Source organism: Elephantulus edwardii, unplaced genomic scaffold (assembly GCF_000299155.1).
Source record: "Elephantulus edwardii isolate Elephantulus edwardi_28Jun2011 unplaced genomic scaffold, EleEdw1.0 scaffold00291, whole genome shotgun sequence".
Lineage (NCBI taxonomy): Eukaryota > Metazoa > Chordata > Mammalia > Macroscelidea > Macroscelididae > Elephantulus > Elephantulus edwardii.
Genome location: NW_006400041.1, coordinates 2,051,299 through 2,075,102, shown reverse-complemented (window position 1 = coordinate 2,075,102; position 23,804 = coordinate 2,051,299). Strand labels below are relative to the sequence as shown.

The 23,804-nt window shown below is 38.3% G+C and overlaps 1 protein-coding gene across 1 annotated transcript in view; it reads left to right on the top strand.

Annotated features, from left to right (window-relative positions):
* TMEM131 (transmembrane protein 131) overlaps positions 1 to 23,804 on the top strand; it is a 408,192-nt gene that overhangs the window by 206,523 nt on the left and 177,865 nt on the right. Inside the window, exons 6-7 of the mRNA XM_006900709.1 lie at positions 15,459 to 15,575; positions 19,518 to 19,640. Of these exons, the coding sequence (XP_006900771.1) occupies positions 15,459 to 15,575; positions 19,518 to 19,640 (240 nt within the window). The remainder of the gene's footprint in view (positions 1 to 15,458; positions 15,576 to 19,517; positions 19,641 to 23,804) is intronic.

Below are 23,804 nucleotides of genomic sequence, written 5' to 3'. Positions count from 1 at the left end.
GTGTTACATTCTTTGTTGCTAACTGAAGTGTCATCGCTTCCAGTCCACTGGTTGCTCTTTGGGAGAATGGTGAGGAGCCACTGACTGTAAAGATTACAGCATTGGAAGCCCTTTGAGTCAGGATTGATTCACCAGTGAATTGAGTGGGCAGCTGGAGGGACAGGGTTGCCATCAGCTGAAGTACAGAAAACTTAGGATGGAACAGGATTCAAGGTTGTTGTTTGTTGTTGTAGTACAGTCAGTAATTTGATTTTGGATGTGTTAGGCTTAAGATGTCTCTTTAATATCCAGTTGGAAGTGCCAGATAGGCAGTTGAATATTTTCAAATGTGACATTTGTAAGGGAGGGCTGGGTTGTTTAAGGAGTTTAGTGTGAAGAGATGGTGTGTAAAGCCCTGATCTGAATGAATACACAATGGGAGTAAAAGCCTAGAGACTTAAGCTGGCTGCAAAGATGACATACTTAGTTGCAGATTAAAGTTAATGTACTTTCTGTGTACAGCAGTCCCCAGGTTACAAACAAGATCTGTTCCAAAGTGTCTCTACGTCAGATTTGTAGGTAAGTTGTAACAGGTGCATACGGTTCTTATTCAGCCTTAAGTTAGTACAAGAAATGGCTTAAATAAAGCCTTTTCACTGATTTTAAAAGCTGCACATGAAGCAAATGAAGGGAGTTGTGATGGAAAAATTGTTGGTTTCAGAGTTAGAGGAAGTTTATTTAAAGGGCAAGTACAAATTGTCTATAAGATGGACATTGATAACTCGGGGACTAACTTTGCTGCTTTATTCTTACTGTTGTAAAAAAATGTATTAGATTGTATTTATTTCCATTTAGAAAGTATGAAATAAGGGCAACAAAATTTGAGTTGTTGCAAACTTCATAGATTGAAAGGCACCCACTGGTCATCATTTCCAGAATGTATCCAGGGAAATTCTTCTGTAACTCTAAGGTTGCCTCGAGTCAGAATAGACTGCAGTAACAGGTCGGATTTTAGGGTTTTATTTGAGTATTGCAGGGATTTTGCTTTTTTTTAATGAAATCCAGTTTCCATATTATCTTTGAGAGCTCCCCTCCACCCCTTAAAATAAATGTCGCAAGTTTTCTAAGTGTCTTCTTTTTAAATAAAGCTCAGGCTTTCCAGGGATTTTCATGACACTAAGACTGATCTCAAGCAAGAATGCCATTACGGTTGGTTCTAACAGAATTTTGTTCACATTTTGATGTCCTTGATGTTAGGACACCTTCAGTTACCATTCGCCTCAAAGTTGAGTTTTTGAGGAGAGAATGACTGTCATTAGTGGTCTAAAGTTTCTGATCTACTTTTTTTTTTCTTAGTCACTGGTTTAAGCCTGCAAACTTGGATGTGTACTGACTTCTGGTTCATATTCTAGAAGTAAATTGTTTTTCCACCCCCCGCCCCCCATGTGCAGTCAGGAATAAAACATTCAAGTTTTTTTATTTTTCTTTTCTGTGGAGCAGTATAATTGATTATTATCTCTTTTTCCTTCTTGTAAAAAGGGCAGATATGAAGTGAGGAAGTCCAGGTCTGACTTCTGTGTGCTTCGTAAAAGGGAGCTTTTCCCATCAGAAATACCCATAGTAGCAAAACATGGTTAGACATGTCACCCCACATGCTCCTGCATCTGTTTCTTCCAATCATTGGGTCAAGTGTTTGTTTCAGATTGACTCACACACTTTTCTCATAGTTATGGGGTTTATTGGAAAAATAGGTTGGGGAGAGGGGAAGTAAAGAATATTGCACAATGCAAGTCCAGGTTTAGTTCAGCAGTCTCAAGCCAGGTGAACAGCAAGACAGTTCCTCAATTAGTGAAAGTCCAGGATCAGTTCAGCAACACAAATAAACTTCTGGTTTCCTCAATCATCCTGCACACTTTATCCCAAAGCATTACAAGTCAGCTTTTCCTTCAGTCATCCAGCAAGCAAGACCTTTAACTGTGGCTCTATTTCTGATTACACATTGCCACAGTCTCTTCACAGTAGTGTCACAGAATCTTCACCGTCTGCCACAGTCTTTACCCTCTCACCCCCATAAACTTTCACAGTGCGTAAAATTATTGACCCCTAACAATAGCTGTTGATGATATGCAGTTAAGATAGTTGGAGACCATGACTCCAGTGGGGGCTAACTCAGTGGATAGAAAAGCCAGTTTTTAAGGTTTCTGACAGCACATTTAGTCTAGCTGGAATTTCTTACTGGACTATTTTTTGAATGTTATTTCCTTCCCCCTTAGAAATTGAATGCCTGTAATTACAAGAACTCACATTGAGTCAGAACTGACCCATAGTTGACCATCCAGTGGGTTTTCAGAGGCAGTAAATTACATGGGAAGAGACTGTGCATCATTCTCCCATGGAGCCACTGGTGGATTTGAGCTGCATGTCTTTGGGCATACCACTAACATACAGGAATTTACCAATATTACAAATTAGAGTCAGAAGAAAATGACGTTCTTTTCTAAAATAGAAATGACACAGTTTTCTACATTTCTTGGTGTCAAGACTATATTCTGTAAGAGGAGTGAAGAAGATGAGACAGCCAGCAGTATTCTGGTGTTTCATGCACAATAGTGACAGTGTAGATAGACTGCCTCAGTCAATGTCATTATCCACTTTGCTTAGGGATGTTGTTATCTTAAAGTAGATTTGAGTATATTCTTGCCCACCAACAGTTTGAAAAGATACAATTTATCTTAAACATTATCTTACTTGTAAACTGAGATTCTTATTTTTTTAAAAAAGGAAGAGAGAGAGTTCTGGTCCAGAAACAAATGTTTTGCGTGAACTTGCAAAGTATTATGTTTTCCTTTTTTGTTAGATTTTTTTAGTAAAATCCATTCCATTTTAGTATTCAGTTAATGAGATTTAACAACTTTGTAACGTTAAATCAGCAGTCTGGTCAAGATACAAAAGTGGTCAACTATCCAGAACAGCACCTCACCCACAGCGAACTCTGTTATAGTCATTGTGTTTAACTTAGTCCAGAGGTTATAGGAGTCCTGCAATTTGTGACTTTTTAAAAAAATTTTTAAATAATTTTAATGAACATTTACAGAGAATTTGGATTTCCATTCATTCATTGCTGCACTTCTCTATCCGTCCAGCCCTCTCCCCCTGCCCCCCAGTTCGCTCCTCTCTTTCAAAAGTAAAAGAAAGACTCCCTCCCTGGTACACAATCCCCCCGCACCCCTCCCACCACCCCAAGTACATTCCACTATGCAGCCTTAATTGTGGACTCTTGTTATAACCGTAATACCCCATCATACATAGCTTTTAAATTATTCACTCCCTCATCTGTTTCAGTGCAGTATACATAATTTATCCAGGTTTTCTCAGTCTTACCCCCACCCTGACATCAGTCCCATTTTACAGCAGTGGCACTACGCAATATTTCTCCTTTTGCGACTGAGATATCTCACTCAGCATAGTTTGTGACTTTTAAAGGAGTCTGACTTTTTCATTCAGGCTATGCATTTTCTTTGCTGTTGATACATTTAGTGGTACACAGTTTTCAACACTGAGTTGATTGTGAGGATTCTGTGGACTACACACTGCTTACAGAAAGATTGGTGGTTCAAGTCCATTCAGATGAGCCTCTCAATAAAGGCCTGCTCATTGTTTCAGAAAAATTAGCCATTGAAATCAGTGTGAAACACAGTTCTGCCTTGGCACATGGATTCACCATCGCCATGAATCTGCATCCATCAATAACAACTGGTTTGGGGTTTTGTTTTAATTAGTTGTAAAAGTTATTGGTGCTACTTCATTGCAAAATGGTATTATATTGTAGGGACATATCAGTTTGTCTCTTCCGTAGTAGAAATAGTTTCTAATCTTGGACGGTTATAAATAAAGTCACTATAAACGTTCACATACAGATTTTTGTGTCCTTGTAAATTCCCATTGCCTTTTGCTGAATAACTTGGTGATTCTTAATCTTAATGTTACAGGGGTGTTTTCCATTCCTGACAGAGCCTTTGAGCACTGCAGTAGCTTCCTATCTTTACTAGTATTTGATGATATCGTCATGTGTTTCGTGTTAGCTAAGAATGCTTTCTTAACCCAGGACCACAAAGATTCTGCTCTTGAGTTTTCTTCTAGAACTTTTCTAGATATTACCATTAGTTCTGTGATCCCTTTTGACTTTTATTTTGTCTATTTTTTTTGTTGCTGAGCGACTTTTATTATTTTGTCTATTCTTGAAGTATGAATTGAAGGGATTTAGGGTTCTTTACGTACTAGTGATATCCACACTTGTTTCCAATATTTTTGTTTTTTCCTCTTAATTCCCTTTGTCATTTTTGCTAGGATTTTACCAGTTGTATAAACCTGTTTGAAGAACCACCTTTTGATTTTTACTATTTTTCCATTTCTTCCTTTTACTTGATTTGGGTTTAATTTGCTCTTTTTTATTTCTTAAAGTAAAAGAATAGATTTTTTTGTTTCAGACATTTTCTTTTCCGACAGAGTGTGGAAATTATCGAACAATATCATTAATATCACATGCAAGCAAGATTCTGCTGAAAATTATCAAAAAAACGTTTGGAACAAAATGTCAACAGAGAACTGCCAGATGTGCAGGCTGGATTTAGAAGAGGTCGTGGTACTAGGGATATTATAGCTAATATTAGATGGATCTTGGCAGAAAGCAGAGAATACCAGAATGTCTATCTGTGCTTCACTGACTCTGCAGAGGCTTTGGACTGTGTGGATCACAACAAGCTGTGGCTGACTCTGAGAAGAATGGGAACCCCAGAACATTTGATTGTGCTTATGCATAACCTATACTTGAACCAAGAGGAACAGAGCAAAGAGACATTGAATGGTTCAAAAATGGGAAGGGTGTCCACCAGGGATGTATTCTGTCTCCATACCTTTTCAATCTGTATGCAGAACAGATCATCCAAGACACTGGGCTGTATGAGGAAGAATGTGGCATCAGGATTGGTGGAAGAATCATCAACAACCTGCGTTATGCACATGGCACAACCCTGCTTCTGAAACTGAGGAAGACCTAGAGCGCTTGCTGCAGAGGGTCAAGGACTGCAGCCTTCAGTATGGATTGAAGCTCAACATCAAGAAAACAAAGATTCTCACTTCTTGGGCCAATTGGCAGCATCAGTATGGTTGGTGAAGAGATTGAGATAGTTAACAGTTTTAGTTTACTTGGTTCCACAGTAAGCACTCTGGGTAACAGCAGCCAGGAAATCAGGAGATGAATTGCATTGGGAAAGTCAGCTGTGAGGGACCTCTAAAGAGTACCGCAGAGCAGCGATGTCAGGCTGGAGACCAAGGTGTGCCTGATCCAGGCTATAGTCTTCGCAATTACGTGCTATGCATCAGAGAGTAGGACAGTGAATAGGGATGATAGAAAGAGAAATGATGCCTTTGGGCTGTGGTGCTGGAGAAAAGTGTTGAATACATATACCATGGACTGCTAGGAGAACAAATAGATGTGTCCTGAAGAGGGTGAAGCCAGAATGCTCCTTGGAGTCAAGGATTCTGAAGCTTCATCTGACGTACTTTCATCTGACATATTACAAGGAAGGACTGGTCCTTGGAGAGGGACATCATGTTTGGGAGAGTGGAGGGACGGCGCAGGAGAAGAAGACCCTCGATGAGATGGATCGATTTTGTGAGTGGAGTGGTGGGAATTAGTGTGTTTGAGATGGCAAGGTTGGCACAGGATAGAATAGCATTTAAGGGCTCTTGTACATAGGTTCGCTATGAGTCACAAGTGACTCGATGGCACATAACAACAACAACAACAGTGTACATTTTAGAGCTATAGCTGTTCCTCCTTCTATTGCTGTTGCTGCAGCCCACAAATTTTAATATGTTGCACTTAAAATTCCCAATTAAAAATATTTTTTCATTTTTCTTCAAACTACTTCTTTAACCCATTAATTATTTAAATTTTATTTGAAAACTTTTTGGCAATTTTCCAGTTTTTTTCCTCTTGTTGCTATTTTCTGTTTCTTCTCTTTTTGCCTTAATTTTATTATGGTCATAGAGTTTATTTTGTGCCATTTCAGTTCTTTTAAATTTTCCAAGATTTATTTTACATCCATATTTGTGGTCTATCACTAGGGCTCCATACGTACTCTTTAAAGTTCCAGATGATGTTGTGTGAGGTGTTCAGTAACAGTAATTAGATGCATTTAGTAGGTTGTGTAGTCTGGATCTTCTGATCTTCTGTATCAGGAATCAGCATCTCTGGTCCTCAGTATCTTTTTTATATTACCGGTAAACTCGGTGGTTTGAGATGTTTTTACATTTTTAAAAAGTATATTTAAAAGTAACATGCAATAGATAATTTTATGTATCCCACACAGTTTATTTACTATGTTACCCTTTATAGAAGAAGTTTGTTCAACCTGTATCATTACTGATTTTGTCTCCTATTGCTTTCAAGGCTTCCTGAAAGTATAATGACCTGTAAACAGAAAAGATGCCATTTTAAACCTATCAGCTGCTTCTTAGAAGAAAGCTAGACAGTCTCCTGTAAAGATTTATAATCTTGGAAAACTGATAGTAGTGTTGTTGTTGTTGTTAGGTGCAACAACAACTGATAAGTGTAAAATGACATCTTTTCAGTTAACAGACCGTTATGTTATGAGTTGAGGATGACTCTTAACAACGCTGTGAGTAGCTGACTTGAATCCTGATCATTTCTGACACACTAGAGCCTAATGCTGAAGTCACCCTTTCAATACATTGTGTTGGAGGTTGTCTTCTACTTTGCTGATCTCATCTTTCAAAGCATGATGTTCCTTTCCACAGAAAAGCCTCATCTAGCTATATGTCCAGAGTATAAAAAATGAAGATTCACCATCTTTGCCTCCAAGGAGCACTCTGACTGCTCTTTTTCCAAGAAGTGTATGTTTGTTGTTCTTTCCCCCCACCCCCGTCTTTTAAAAATTTTCATTGTGTTTCACACATTTGCTATAAAACACATTTCACATTGTGTTTTACACAAGCATTCCCATACATTATGTTAATTTATTTTTTTAATTCATATTGTGTTTCTTTTGATCATTACCATACATTGTGTCTTTTTGAAAATTTTTACTAGTTTATTTACAAAATTTTAATATATTGTTTTTGAGATCTTTCAGTCTTGCTAACCCCTTCCCCATCAAATTGTACAACCCCATGATTAATTCCCTTCTCCTTGCACATCCTTATCCCTCTGTTTCCACCCTCTCCCAACCCTCTTGGATCCTTATACTCATTCAACAATAATGGTTTTATACAGTATTTATCCTTGTGGGACTGAGTTAGTTCACTCAGCATAATGCTTTTTAGTCCCTCCTAAGTTAGGTAATAATGTACAAAATCATTGCTCCTGCGTGCTGTATAGTATTCCGTTCTGTGAATGTTTCATAATTTCTCAGAATGTATCATAATTTCTCAGTCCACTCACTTGTGGTTCGACAGACATTTTGGCTGTTTCTATGCTCTTGTGATGGTGAATAATGCTGCTGTGAATATTGTTGTACAAATCTCAGTTTGTCCCTCAGTTCTCATATTCTCAGGGTATATTTCAAGAAGTGAAATAGTTGGGTCATATGGAATATCAGAGACCTGAGAATAAAACCTAAAGCCATAATATTCATAAGAGACAAACTGGGATCAGACTTAGACCCAGTAGTCCAAGGTAGAAAAAGACTGCTAAATATAACCGGAAATGTACAATCTAAAGAGGATAAAACTGATGCAGGGAACCTTCTGAAGAGTAAATCCATGTGTGCATCAAAAACTTTTTCCAACAAGGTGAAAAGAAAACCTACAGACTAGGAACAAACATTTGGTAATACCATCTCAGACAAGAGTCTTATAACAAAAGTTTACAGAATACTCCTGGGCCTCCACAAGAAAAAGACTGATAACCCAATTACAAAATGTTGTTGTTGTTGTTGTTGTTGTTATGTGCCGTCGAGTCATTTGCGACTCATAGCGACCCTATGTACAACAGCCCTAAACCGTGCTCTATCCTGTGCCAATCTCATTGCCTCCGACACACCCATCCCGATTACCCCAGTCACTGAATCAGTCCACCTCATAGAGGGTCTTCCCCTCCTGCGCTGTCCCTCTACTCTACCTAGCATGATGTCCCTCTCTAAAGACCTGTCTCTCCTTACAACATAGATGGGAAAAATTTTCACACAGGAAGATACTCGAATGACAAAAAGACACATGAAAAATGCTCCAAATCACTGGCAATAAGAAAGATGCAAATCAAAACCACAATGAGGTACCATCTTACTCCAGTAACCATGACAGGGTTTAACAGAGCAGCAGGTGATAAATGTTGAAGAGGATGTGGCAAGGAAGGAATTCTTATACATTGTTGGTGGGATTGTAAAATGGCACAACCATTTTGAAAGGCAGTTTGGCACTTCCTCAAAAAGCTGAACATATGTTTGTTCTTTTGGTATTCCATAGGCTATTTAGTACTCTTCTCCAACATCACAACCCACAGGCCCCATCATTTCTTCTTCTGTTATCCTTATTCATCCTTATGTCCAGCTTGCTAAGATGATAGAGAAGATGGTGGCCTGAACCAGACACACCTTAGTCTTCAAACTGGTGACATTGCTCTTGAGCATTGTAGAGAGTTCCCTGATAGCAGATTTCCCCAATGCAATATTTCTCCTGGTTTCCTGACTGCTGGTAGCAAGAGTGTTGATTGTTGATCCAAGCAAGATGAAATCACTCAGAGCTTCAGTCCGTCCTTGTAATGTTGACTGTTGGTCCTGTAATGAGAATGTCTGTTTCCTTGATGTTGAGATGTAATCTGTACTGAAGGCTATAGTTCTTGATTTTCTGCACCAAGTGTTTCCTCTTTTCTTTAAGCAAGCAAAGTTGTGTCGTCTGCATATCACAAACTGTTGATGAGTCTTCCTCCAGTGTGCTACATTCTTCATAGAACCCTGCCTTGCAAATTATTTTCTCAGCAGTATTTCTTAAGCTGAAGGAACTGAAGAACAAATTCAAACCTCGAGTTGCAATACTTAAGGATGCTTTTGGCAGAATTTTAAATGACCCAGGAAGTACGAAAAGAAAGAGTATAGTCATTGTACCAAAAGCAGTTGGCAGACACAGAAGAATTTAATGAAACAACATGGACAGGAGCCTATAATGATGAAGGGAGTAGTTCAAGCTGCTTTGAAAGAATTCGCATTAGGCCCCAGGAATTGATGCCATACCGATTGACATATTTCAACAAACAGATGTTGCCCTGGATATACTCACCAAGTTGTGTCAAGAAATCTGGAGGAAAACCACATGGCCAACTGAATGGAAAAGATCTATATTTGTTCCCATTCCAAAGAAAGGTGATCCCACAGAATGTGGAAATTATCAAAAAATATCATCAATATCACATGCAAGCAAGATTCTGCTGAAGATTATCCAAAAATGACTGGAACAGCAAATCAGCAGAGAACTGCCAGAAGTGCAGGCTGTGTTTAGATGGAGTCGTGGTACTAGGATTATTATAGCTTATGTTAGATGAATCTTGGCTGAAAGCAGGGAGTACCAGATGAATATCTGTGTTTTATTGATTATGCAAAGGCATTTGACTGTGTGGATCACAACAAACTGTGGCTAAATCTGAGAAGAATGAGAATCCCAGAACACTTGATTGTGCTAATGTGAAACCTATACTTGGATCAGGAGGCAGTTGTCAGAACAGAGCAAGGAAACACTGCATGGTTCAAAATTGGGAAGGGTGTACTCCAGGGATGTGTCCTATTTCCATACCTTTTCAATCTATGTGCAGAACATATTATCCAGGAGGCTGGGCTCTATGAGGAGAAATGTGGCATCAGGATTGGAGGAAGATTCATCAACAATCTGTATTATGCAGATGACATAACTCTGCTTGCTGAAACTAAGGAGGACCTGAAATGCTTGCTGCAGAAGGTCAAGGACTACAGCCTTCAATATGGATTGAGGCTCAATATCAAGAAAACAAAGATTTTCACCACTGGGCCAATTGGTAACATCAGGATCTATGGTGAAGAGATTGAGATTGTTCACAGCTTTAGTTTGCCTGACTCCACAGTCAGCACTCTTGGCACCAGCAACCAGGAAGTTAAAAGATGTATTGTGATGGGAAAGTCTTCTGTTAGATGTGTCTCCAAAGTACTGAAGAGCAATGATATCACTCTGGAGTCTAAGGTACACACGATACAGGCCATGGTCTTTGCAGTCACTTGCTATGTTTCAGAGAGCTGGACAATGACTAGGGATGATAGAAGGAGAATTGATGCTTTTGAGCTGTGCTGCTGGAGAAGAGTATTGAATATATCATGGACTGCTAAGAGAACGAACAGGTTAAACTAGGCTTCTCCCTGGAGGCAAGGATTCTGAAGCGTCACCTGACATACTTTGGACATGTTGCAAGGAGGGACCAATCCTTGGAGACGGGCGTCATGTTTGGGACGGTGGAAGGACAGCACAGGAGAGGAAGACCCTCAATGAGATGGATTTATTCAGTGACTGGGGTAATGAGGGTAGGTGCGTCGGAGACAGTGAGATTGGCACAGGATAGAGCAGGGAAGGGCTGATGTACATAGGGTCGCCATCAGTCACAGGCGGCTCAGCGGCACATAACAACAACAACATACAGATTAAATAGGTATAGAGAAAGGATATAACCCTGACACACACCCTTCCTGACTTTAAACTGTAAAATGTTCCCGTGCTCCTTCAGACAACAGCTTATTGCGTTAGGTATAGATTCCATATGAATACAATTAAGTGTTCTGGGATTCCTGTTCTTCTCAGTGTTAGCCCTAATTTTATGATCTGCAGTCAAATGCCTTTGCATAGTCAAGAAATCACAAATATACATTCTTCTGGTACTCTGACATCTAGTAGAGGGTCGTTTTGAGTTGGAACTCAATTTGACTGCAGTGAGGTTCGCTTTTTGTTTGTTTCTGTTAAGAGTGTCAAAGTTTCCTTTTGTATTTGTGAATTCATCGACTTCTTTCAATTTTATTGGGTTTTGTTTTATGCCTTCTGAAGCTTGTTCCTGGGTTCCTACACATGTCGGATTGTTCTATTCCATAGAGACCCGCCCGGTCCATGCCTTGTCAGCGTGGGTTCTTGAGCAGTGAGCACATTCCTGTCCTTTTCCTTGTTGATTGCTTCATCATGACCTACTGTTGCTTCATCATGACCTACTGTTTGTCAGTAGTTCTTATTCCTTTCTTTACAGCCTAGTTGCTTAACAATTCGTAAGTCAGGTAGTGAAGAACTATTATCTACCTTAAGTTTTTAAAATAGTCTTAAATTTACTTCTTCATATTTGGAAGTTTTATTGACTGGATACAAAATTCCAAGGTTTCCCTTTCTTTTTCTCTTTCTTGCCAGCACTCTGAAGATACCACTCCATTATTGTCTGTTCATGTAATTTTTTTAACAAGAAATGACCTTTACCTTCTCTTTGGTCATCTGTATGTAGTGCCTCTAACATTTCCCCTTTTTCAGAAGTTTGGGTATGATGTATCTTGATTTTCTTCCCTCCCCCTTCCTTGTTTAGACCATATGGATTTGTGGTTTAATATTTTCTGAATCTTTTGGGAAAATTTCCAACTCTTCTCTCTTCAACAAATTTTTCTCCTTTGTATTACCATCACCTTTTTCTGAAGTTGCAGTTCTGTTTTAGACATTGTATGACATCTGTTCTGTTGCAGTTCTATTTTAGATGTTGTATCTTATCAGTTCTCTTGTGGGTGTATGTTAAATGTTTTATGGCATACCGTTCTGACCTTCCACTTCCCTCTTCTGTTTCAGCTCAGGTCATTTCTGTTGGCCCACTTCTTGTTCCTTCAGAGTTTTGCACTTCTTTTTGGTTCTGTCATGTGCTTTCCATCACTGTGCTAAGTTTCTCCATTTTTATGCTTATAAAACCTTTTATACCAGAGTCTTTAACATTAATCACAACTATCTTAAATTCTCTTTCTGATAGTTCTAATATCTAAATTATCTTACTGTTATTCTAATGCTTTGTTTCATGCAGTCAGGTTTAATCTTTTCATTTTATTATGACTTGTAGTTTTTTGTTGAAAGCTGGGTTTGTGTGTGGGACAGAAGTCCCACTTAACTAAGAAGCAACACAACAAGGGATATGGGGATACTGCATGGCTTAAATCCAGGACAGATATATATTAAAGTTGTATATTGCCAATGTATCTATCACATTGTATGCTGAGAAAATACTCTGAAAAGTTGGAGTATATGAAAAATATGGCATCAAGATTGGAAGAAAACCCATCCGCAATCCTAGAGATATAAATGGCACGATCTTGCTTACAAAAAGTGAAAAGGACTTGAAACACTTCCTGAAGAAGATCAGAATGGATTAAACCTCAACATTGAGAAAACAGAATTCTCAAAACTGGACCCGTAGATAACATTATGATAGATGGAGAACAGATTAAAATTGGCTAATATTTCATATTATTTGGATCCACTGTTAACATCCTTGGAAGCAGCAGTTAAGAAATCACATGAAAGTATTGTATGAAGATCTGTTGTCAAGGGCCTCTCTAAAGTGCTAAAGAGCAAAGATGTCAGTTTAAAGACTATGGTACACTTGATCCAAGCCATGATATTTTTCCTTTGCTTTGTATAACTATGAAAGTGGACAATAAGAAAAGAAGACCAAAGTAGAATCAGTGCCGTTAGATTTATGGTATTGGTGAATCGTTTTAACTATCTACTGGACTGTCAAAAGCACAACTACTCTGTGTTGGCAGAAGTGGAACTAGAGTGTTTCTCAGAAACAAAACATAAAGGCTGTTGTCTCACAGACATTGGGCATACTGCCCTGAGGGGTCTGTCCTTGCAGATGAGTATCTCATTTGGAAAAGTGGCAAAGGAGAGGAAGACCTGGACAAGACATGGTGACAGCAGCAGGAAAGTGAGCACAGCAGAGCTTGTGAAGAGGCTGACACTGTTTCCTTGTGCACACAGTCCTTGTGAGTCACTGTGAGTGTTATACACATAGTCACATGGTCTTGGGTATCAGGAGTAACTAACTCACTGGCACCTTTTAACAGCGGCCTGAGATCAATAGAATATGCGTGGGAATGGGCATACTTCTGTCTGTGGGGATTATCATTAATTTGGCTTGAGTTTTTCATATGCTTACCTCATTTTACCATAGACTTTTAAGTTCTTTTATTGCTTTTGGAAGCTTTGGTGGGCAGTAGCGAAGGAGTTGTGCTGCCAGCCATCACCTGCTTTGTGGGAGAAAGATGGAGTCACCACCCATGTGATTTACCTCTGACAATCCACTAGGGGTCAGCTGTGGGATGGTTTGACTCAGTAGCACTGGGTTTGAGGTTTTGGCTTTTCTGTTTTGTTTCTTCTTTTCTGCTGCTCTGATTTAAGGTGAGAGGTTGCTGGAAAGTATTCCCTAGTGTTCTTAGTCTGCCTTCATGAGTAGGCTTTTCTTCGAGCCTCCTCCTCAGAGTGATCTCTACATTCTCCCTTCTGCAACAGTTTACTGTCATTCCATGTTGCTGAACGCCCCTGCTCTGTGCTGTCCTGATTCACCCTCTCTTTTCATCAGACCCTGTTTTCCAGAGTCTGGAATCTGCTTTTATCAACCGTGCCCTCATTACCATGGCATATAGTCTCTGCTCATTGTGTGCCTATTTTAAGTCATGTATAAAAGTTTCCTCCTGTCACATCTACCCCGGGTCGATCTGCATCTGTGCCATGGAAGACACTTCCATTTGTTTACCTTACCTAATGGTTTAAAAAGGCTTTTTTCCTCCATCTGGTCATGGTTGATGTGGTTTTCATATTAGCTGACACTCTTCCCTCCCACATCTCTATGACCAAGGGAGAATTTCTCTTGGTTTTATTTGGGTTTTTATCCCCGCCTGCCCATTTTTTTTTTTTTTTTTTTTTTTTTGGTGTGTGAACACATGGTGAATTCCATTTTTTTAAAAAAAATACACATCTTGAGTGAGTGTGAGCCCTGTATATCTACAGCTTTCTCTGCTTCTGTACTCTCATGCGAGCCCCTCCCTGACCTTTGCCGTGGTTTTTAGTTGTCATTGACTCAGTCCTGAGTCACAGCAGCTCTGTGTTGTAGTGTAGACCTAATCTGTAAGGTTCTCAAGGCTTGGACCTTTTGGAAGCAGATAGCTATTTTCTGAGGGACCTCTGGGTATATCCAGATCACCACTGTTAGGTTAGTAGTCAGATGCTTTGTCACCAAGGAGTACTTCACTTTTAACAATGGGTAAAAGTTTGTGGAAATTCTTTTTTTACTCTCCTTTTTAGTGGTTTCATCACCTTTCCAGATTCTGCCATAGATGAGCCAGAACACAGCCATCTCTTTTTGTAGGCATTTGTCTTATCTTACATTTCAAACTAGTTAGTAATCAACCTGTTTTATGGATTCAAGGAAAGTTATTTTGTAGATTTTTCTGAATTTTATGGTTGATATGGTTGTCAACAGTTTCACCTTGCTTGGCTCAACAGTCAACACTCTTGGTACAAGCAGTCGAAAAATCAAAAGATGAATTACTTTTGGAAAATCTGCTGTTAGGGACCTTTTCCAAAGTGCTAAAGAGCAGTGATGTCAGCCTAGAGACTAAGATGCATCTAATACAGGCCATGGTTTTCACAACTGCTTGCTATGCAACCGAGAGCTGGACAGTGACTAAGGATGACAGAAAAATTGATACCTTTGAGTTGTGGTGCTGGAGAAAAGTGTTGAACATACCGTGGACTACCAGGAAAACAAACAGGTTTGTCTTGGAGAGGGTGAAACCAAGTTTCTCTTTGGAGGCAAGGATTTTTAAAGCTCTGTCTTGCATGCTTCGGGCACATGGCCAGGAGAAGGACATCATGCTTTGAAAAGTGGAGTGATAGCACATGAGAGGAAGACCCCAGAGTGAGTTAAAGCTACCCCTGCCTTCTTCCTAATTCAAGTTTTCAGAACATTTCATGTCATGCTACTTGTGCAGGGTTAATGGAGGTTAAAGCTTGGACTTAACTTTCTATGAAATAGTACAAAATATAAATATATCTATAGGAAAAGCTTACCTTCAGTACAGCCCCACCTGCTTGTCCAATGATTAAATATCCTGGTAGGAGATATTTTACTCAAGAATCATGATTGTTGAATATACCATTTTTTATACAGCTGATAGTTGACAAAGATAATGTGACCGTAGACAGCCAATATGAAGATACATTTCTTTTTCTTAGTTCCCACTACACAGTGATTTGGCTAACTTAAACATAAACCTTTATATATAAATTACCCTGAAAATTTAAGGTTAAGCTAGTTTATGTAAATAATTTTTGATGTTTGACAGAGCTTTAACTAATTTTGGTCAGCTTAGTCTGATTTTTTTCACTGTCGGTTTGACGCTCCTTTATTTATTGCTATTCTTTTTCAGAAAATCCTTCCAGGAGGAAATACATCATTTGATGTTGTTTTTCTTGCAAGAGTAGTAGGAAATGTAGAAAATACTTTATTTATTAACACATCTAATCATGGGGTATTTACTTACCAGGTAAGAACCAAAACAAACAGCTTTCTTTATTTAATAAATTTTGTAATAATCTCAGACCTAGTATGTTATAATCGTGTAAGAGTTCCCCTCAGAAGCTCAGGAGATAACAAAGTATCTGGGTTTGTACTTGCATCCTCACTGTTGTATCCTGAACTGACTGATAATGCTTGCATCTCCTATTCAGATCAGATTCTGAATGAGAGATGGAAAGCCACAGCTATGTTTACTTGGCAAAAGAATGCTGTGGCATAAAAAAAAGAAATCCAGTGACTTTTAAAGTGTGTTTCATTTGTACTGTTTGCATAATTCATGATGACTTCAGACCTAAAATGTGCATGCATGCTTTTTTTTCCTAAAGAGGATACATTGTTAATTGTTGGACAAACATGTATTTTTAACATATGATCATAAAGTTATTAAATCATTAAGTTATTAAGTAAAGTTGATATTTATAGAAATTATAAAGTAAATGTTTTTATCAGCCATCTTTCTATGAATCAGTATTAAGAATTCCTTCTGTTAGTCTGGCTGTATACTAAGTAAACTAAGAACATATGTTTAAATCTCACAACTACTGTATAAGATACAGGTAACATTATTCTCTAATTTTGTTTTTTAAATAAAAACGCTGATGTGTAGAAAGATGAAATCATTTTCCTATATCACATTAGAAGTAAAATTCTGTGTGAAGGTGTAATCCTAAATCTTTGTAACTGCAAAGAGCCTGCTCTCTACCTGGTGCTGCACATGAAACTAAATTATTTAAAGTTTTAGTTAACAAATTTCTTATTTTGTAGTTTTATATTGCTGCGGTTTATTTAACTTTTTTTCTTCAGAGTCCTTTAAAAGAACATTAAAAAGCACTTTAAAAGTATGAGTGTCTAAGTAAATAATTTTATTCAGGAGTCAAGTCTTCTGCATATGGTAAATAAGTAATTTAGAGTTATTTAGTAAATCCTCAGCAAAATTCTGATGCCCGGGTCAAAGCATCAACACTTTTGATGTAATTAGAAAATGCTGTATAGATAAGGTTATCCCACCTGAGTTTAAAAACTAACTCCAGCATGGATTTAATGTCTTGAACACTAATGATCAAATACCAAAAGAATTATGGGATATCATCACGGACATCATCCTTAAAGGAACCAAAAAGTCATTACGATGACAGGGGGAAAAAAGAGCAATGTGGATATAAAGAAAGACTGGAGCTTGCACTAGAACATAAAGAGGCCAAAGCAAAGGGTAGATATGCTGATGTAGGAGGGTTAAACAGAAGATTTCAAAGAAGAGCCCAAGAAACAAAATATAACAAAATGTGCAAAGAGCTGGAATTATAACACCAAAATAGAAGAACACATTGGGTATTTCTCAGTCTGAAAAAGTTGAAGAACAAATTCAAGCCTCAAATTGCAATACTGCATGATTCTGTAGACAAAATCTTGAATGATGTAAGAATCATCAGAAGGTGGAAGTAATATATACAGTCTTCGTACCAAAAAGAGTTGGTCAACTTTGAACCATTTCAGAAAGTAGCATTGTGATCCAGAACTAATGGTACTGAAGGAAGAAGTCCAAGATACGCTGAAGACTTTGGCAAAAAAAAAAAAAAATAAGGTTATGGGAATTAACAGAGTATCAATTGAGGTATTTCAGCAAAGAGATGCAATCCTGCACATGCTCACTAATCAGTGCCAAGAAACTTGGGAAACAATTATCTGGCCAATGTGCTGAAAGAGATACATATTCCTTCCCATTCCAAAAGGATTAAACAGAGGGCAGAAATTACTGAATCTCATTAATATCACATACAATTAAAAATCTTACTGAAGATTATTTTAAAATAATGGCTGAAACTGACATTGACAAGGAACTGGTGGAAATTCAAGCTGTAAAGAAGGATGTAATTGCCGGTGTCAAAAGAGTCTTGGCCGAAAGCAGAGATTACCAGAAATATGTTTACTTGTTTTATGAATGGCATTTGACTGTGTGAATCATAACAAATTATGACTAATAGTGAGAAGAATGGGAATCCCACAATATTTATTTGTGCTCATGCAAAACCTGTACATGGACCAAGAAGCAGTTGTCCAAATAGAATAAGAGAATACTGCATGATTTAAAATCTGAAAAGGTGTGTGACAGGATTATATCCTTTATACCAACTCGGTTTTTATGCTGAGCAAATAGTTTTGGACTATGTGAAGAATGTGGCATCAGGATTGGAGGAAGATGCAACACCAGTCTTTATTATGCAGATAACACAGCCTTTCTTGAAGAAAGTGAAGACCTGGTTAAGATCAAGCTACAACTTCAATAAAATGGAATTTCTCATCACTGAACATACAGACAACATCTTGATTGATAGAGAAAAGATTCAAGTTGTCAAGGATATTGTTTTTCTTGACTTATCGTCAACACCTACGGTAGCTTAGGTGCCATTGAGTCAACTGTGACTCATAGCAACCCTCGGAACAACAGATTGGAACCTTGCCCTATCTTGCACCATCCTGACAGTCTCAGCCATGTTCAAGCCTATCATCACAGGCACTGTCATTTCTGAAAATTTTCAGTTATTAATGAATGTTGTTAGCTATTTTTCTTCATTTAGGGTCTTGCTACATCCGCAAATGAAGGTCCTTCATTGGATGAAAGCTTTATTTGTGTCAGTAAGATAGGCTCAGCTTTGAGGATGGTGCTTTTCCCCAGATGTACTTTGTGTGCCTTCCAACCTGACAGGCTCACCTAGTAGCATTACTTCCAGGAGTGCTCTTCTGATATTCACAGGGGTTTTGTAGTCCTGTTACTTCAGAAGTAGATAGCCAGTCATGCTTCTTAGTCTGTGTTAGTCTAGAAGTTATCCTCTGTGGTGACTCTACTGATATTTGAAATATCAATGGCATGACTTCAGCCACCACAGGAAAAACAAGCCATCATAACACTCTGAGCTGACTGGTGGCCTTTGTTAGCAGCAGTAAGGAAATCAAGAGCTGTATTGCGTTGGGTAAATCTACTCTCAGGGATCTCTTTAAAGTGCTAAAGAACCAGCTTGCCAACTTAAAGACTAAGTTGCTCCTGATCTAAGCTATGATATTTTTAGTTGTTTCTTATGCATGTTTGAAGCCTTTGAATTGTGCTCTTGGAAAAGAATATTGACTATCTGACAGACTTTGAAAAGAACAAACAAATCTTGGAGGAAGTACAACCAGGATGTTCCTTTGAGGCAACAAGGATGGATGAAAACATCACCTCACACATTTTGAGTCCTGTTGTCAAGAAGGGCAGGTCCATGGAAAAACACGTCATGCTGGGAAAGATGCAGGGTCAGCAAAAGAGAGAGAGATCTTCAGCAAGTTAACACAATGACTGCAGTGATGAACTTGAGCAAAGTCTAGATTGTTAGTGATGTCGCTGGATAGGACATAGAGTTGGTCAGTTCATGTTAGTGATGGTGCTAAATAGACAGAGGTGGTCTGTTCATGTTAGTGATGGTGCTGGCTAGGACAAGTGGTCTGTTCATGTTAGTGATGGCGCTCGATAGGACATAGAGATGGTCAGTTCATGTTAGTGATGGCGCTTGATATGACAGAGATGTGGTCAGTTCATGTTCGTGATGGTACCAGCTAGGAAAGAGAGGTGGTTACTTTCTCCGTAGGGTCAGCAGCAACGAACATTATATACACAATGCCCACTTAATAGTCACTTCCTAAGTAAATTAAAATAATGTCAAAGAATCACAGCTTTTGTCCTACAAGACATTCCATAAGTGACATGAGTATTAGCAGCCCATGTAGGCTACCTGAATACATTTTTTGGTAAAAAAAAAAAAATTGTAACTTAGTTTTTTTCTCCATCTAAACTAATTCTTTAAATCAAGCAGGTATAACTCTAAAAAATTGATTATAAAGCATTTATATTTGTACTTTTCCCCCACCATTGAAACAGGTGTTTGGTGTTGGAGTTCCAAATCCCTATCGGCTGAGGCCGTTTCTTGGGGCCAGAGTCCCTGTGAACAGCAGCTTCTCCCCAATCATAAACATACACAATCCTCACAGTGAGCCTTTGCAGGTAAGCCTTTGCAGGTCGTGGTTTTGAATGAGCTGAATTTTGGTGGAAGCTATTGTTTAATTTGAGTTCTTAGGGTTTTTATCCTTTTCAGTACCACTTAAAATTAGTTTTAAATGCAATATTCTGTTACTGTTTTAAAGAAGGTATTAATTTTACTACAGCTTTTAATGTAAACTGATTTTTTTATTTGTTTTTTGTATAAATAAAAATTATTTTAGTTCTCTGGTGTTGCACTTTAGCTTAGCATTTAAGAAAATCTTTCAGTTGCAAAGGCTGCCCCTTTTTTAACCTATAATCTCCATCTGCCCAATATAAATAAAAATAGTCCTTATTTGTTTCTAATAATAGTACATTTTTCATGGTGGCAGTATGGAAATTGAAAATACAAAAGGAGGAAACTATATGATAAATAGGAAACTTTGTCTTATGAATAGAAAAAGAAAAGAAATGTAACTCCTTATTTTACCTGACCTTAGGCTTCTTTCCATTAGTTGGATGACATTGGAAGAGGATAGCAACCAAGGAAAATATTCTGTCCATATTTTAATTTCTTTAGATACCTTTATCCCAGATCAATAGAATCCTCAAGTCCAGTTCTTATCAGTAAAAGAAGTATTAAAACTCCTGTTTATGTTCCTCTTTTCTTCAGCCTTACTTTGCCATTTATCTGGTTTTAGTAATGGTGTATTTTTTCTGCTCTGGCTAACTAAAGAGACCTCACAAGTTCTTACTGCTCTCTTTCTTTGACTGAAGACAGTCAAACAAGTCAGCAAACTACCCTTTCAGTCTACCAGAACGTGCTGAGTGAGTGAGTGACTGATGTCAACTGCTGTAGAACGAACTCTGCAGTGCTGGCCATTCTGTAGATCTTAAAGAAGTCTTACAGTCTGTCCTTTCTCCTCTGTCTCTGGAGTTAACAAACTGTCACCCAGAATAAAGAGAATTTCCTTCAATAGTTTGTTGTTTCTTTTCCTTTTTTTTTTGGTCTGGTCTTTTCCCTGTTACAGTAGTTTTACTTAAGAAGATTTCCCACAATTAATTCTTCACCAGCACATGGAAGAACAGATGGAAAACCAGGGATTCCCTCCTCAAATCCATTTTGAATCTGAATTCATTTTGAATCATTTTGATTCTGTTTCCTTGGAAAATGGGTTTTAACTGATTTAATTCTTTCTTGATGTTGTTGTTGTTGCTCTTATGTACCGTTGAGTCGCTTGCGACTCATAGCGACCCTATGTACAACAGCCCTAAACTCCGCTCTGTCCTGTGCCAATCGCACTGTCTCTGACACTCCCATCCCAATTATCCCAGTCACTGAATCAATCCACCTCATAGAGGGCCTTCCTCTCCTGCGCTGTCCCTCCACCCTCCCAAGCATGATGTCCCTCTCCAAGGACCTGTCTCTCCTGCAACATGTCCAAAGTATGTTAGACGAAGCCTCAGAATCCTTGCCTCCAAGGAGTCACCCGGTTTAACCCTTTCCAGGACAAATCTGTTTGTTTTCCTAGCAGTCCATGGTATTCTCAATACTCTTCTCCAGCACCACAGCTCAAAGGCATCAATTCTCTTTCTATCCTCCTTGGTCATTGTCCAACTCTTTGATGCATGACAAGTAATTGCGAAGACTATGGCCTGTATCAGACACACCTTAGTCTCCAGAGAGACACCATTGCTCTTCAGTACTTTGGACAGTTCCCTAACAGCAGACTTTCCCATGGCAATGCGCCTTTTAATTTCCTGGCTGCTGGTGCCAAGACTGTTGACTGTGGAGCCAAGCAAACTAAAGCTGTGTACAATCTCAATCTCTTCATCATCCATCCTGATGCTGCCAATTGGTCCAGTGGTGAGAATCTTTGTCTTCTTGACATTGAGCCTCAATCCATATTGTAGCCTGCAGTCCTTGACCCTCTGCAGCAGGCGCTTCAGGTCCTCTTCAGTTTCAGCAAGCAGGGTTGTGTCATCCGCATAACACAGATTGTTGATAAATCGTCCACTAATCTTGACCCCGCATTTCTCCTCATAGAGCCCAATTCCAAGCCCTTCTCACCGGTACCATTTGGTAGATGTCACTTCAGACACTTTTTTGTCCGTTGCATGTATATGTATCCCCACAAAAATAAATACTTTCCATTTTGAGGGAGTTTTTAACATAGATGTTATTGTGTATATAATAGATAATGCCTATCCTTCTCCCATGGAACAGCTGTGGGATTTGAACTTATTTCCTTCTTAATGGCAGCATAGTTTCTTAACGCTAGGCCACCAGAGCTCCTTCAGTAACAAGAAAAGTATATTAAATTAGAGCAAATGACACTGCATAAAAATTAAGCACCATGCTTGTAGTTTTAATATAACTTTTTTTATTTTATAATCAATCCTCATCTCCTTAAGTTGTTTTTTTTTCTGTTGCCTTTTGTCTTACCTTTTAAGGCTGAGCACTATGCTTATTTCTGGTATCTTGAAAGATTAGTTGAAACAGTATATGATGCATTCTAGTTTTCCAGAGAAGTTCTACAATTACCCTATCGGTTAAAATGTTGTTAATACAACAGGTAAGAGCACCGGTAAATTGATAAGCAAATAATGATACTCAAAGAATCCTTGCTAATGTATTACTTTAACAAAAGCACACACATACACAGATATTCTAAGTTTATGCTACATAGAATTTATCTGCTGTGTTCATTTTCATCTGCTCCTGGAGTACCTTTGTAATCAAAACAAATGAAGAGTTGTGCACCAATTCTCTTACTTCCACCCAAATTAGCATTTAAGTAAATAAGATCTTTATTTAAAAAAGAGAGAGAGGGAGAGAGAGAGAGAGAGTTTGTGTGTGTGTGTGTGTTGCCTTCCTGGAAAAGAAAATCTACCATATGACCCATTCTTCTCACAAGTATTTATCCAAGAGAAAATGAAAGCAGATGTTCACACAAAGACATGTACCAAATATACTTAACAGCTTGATTTCTAATAGCGAAATCTGGTCTCAAAGTAAATTCGTATCAGTGAGTGAGTGAGACAGGAGGGAAAGTTGTGATATAGCAGTAAAATAGAAAAAGGATGAACTACTAATTCATACAACTTGCTTGCATTTAAAAATAATAATGCTGAGTGGGAGAAACCAAACCAAGAAAGTACATCTTTTACTTTCATATCTGTAAAACACTAGAAAGTACATAGTGGCAGAGAGCAGGTCAGTAGTTACCAGGGATAAAAGAACAGATATATTCAAAGTGTAACACGGAAACTTTATAGATAATGGACATATTCATTGTCTTAATTATTCCATTATTTAATTACCGATTGAAAAATTACCAAGTTGTGTGTTTTAAAGATGTGCAATTTCTTATACATCACCTGTTGGTAGGGTTTTTGTGTCCTATCAAGTCACACCACAACTGCCCCTCCCATGGTTTTTCAGAGCCAATAAATCACACAGGAAGGGACTGCTGACCTTTCTTCTGCAGAGCATGGTGAATTCATAGCATATACCTTTGCATTGGCTGGCAGGCAGTTCCTTACCACTAAGCCACATTAGAGCTCTCTAACATCAGTTATACTTCAGTAAAATTGCTCCTAAAATAATGAATATAGACACAAATCAGAGGTCTTAATAGTCCCCATGATTTTTGGTACCAGTGGAAACTAGAAGTTTTCATACTGCGTTATAACTGATGCATTTATCTCAGAATAATACTTCTCAACACTGTTACAGAGCAGGACTGACATGGGAGGTTGGGAGGAGAGTAGGAAAAGAGTGGGCAGATAATGAATACTGCACTGGAACAGATGAAGGAAAGAACTGTGTAAAAGGCATTGTGATTAGGCATTATGGACAGCAGTCCAAAATAAGAGGTACTTTGCAAAGAGGACTAGGGGAGAGGGAGGAAGGAAATTGTGCAAAAATGAATGAATATTAGTAAAAAAAGGAAAGTGAACCAGGGGAGGGTAAAGAAAAAGAAAGGAAAATGTGCAACAGTGAATGAATGAAAATCCAGGTTTTCTGTAAACTTGTATTAAACCCACAATCAAAAGAAAAATTTTTATTTTTAAAAAAAGAATACCGAGATATTTCTTTCAGGATAATGTCCTGCAAGGTCACTTATGTTGTATAATGTTTTCTGAGTTCATTGTTTTTGAGTGCTGTGTAGCATTCCGTTTTTT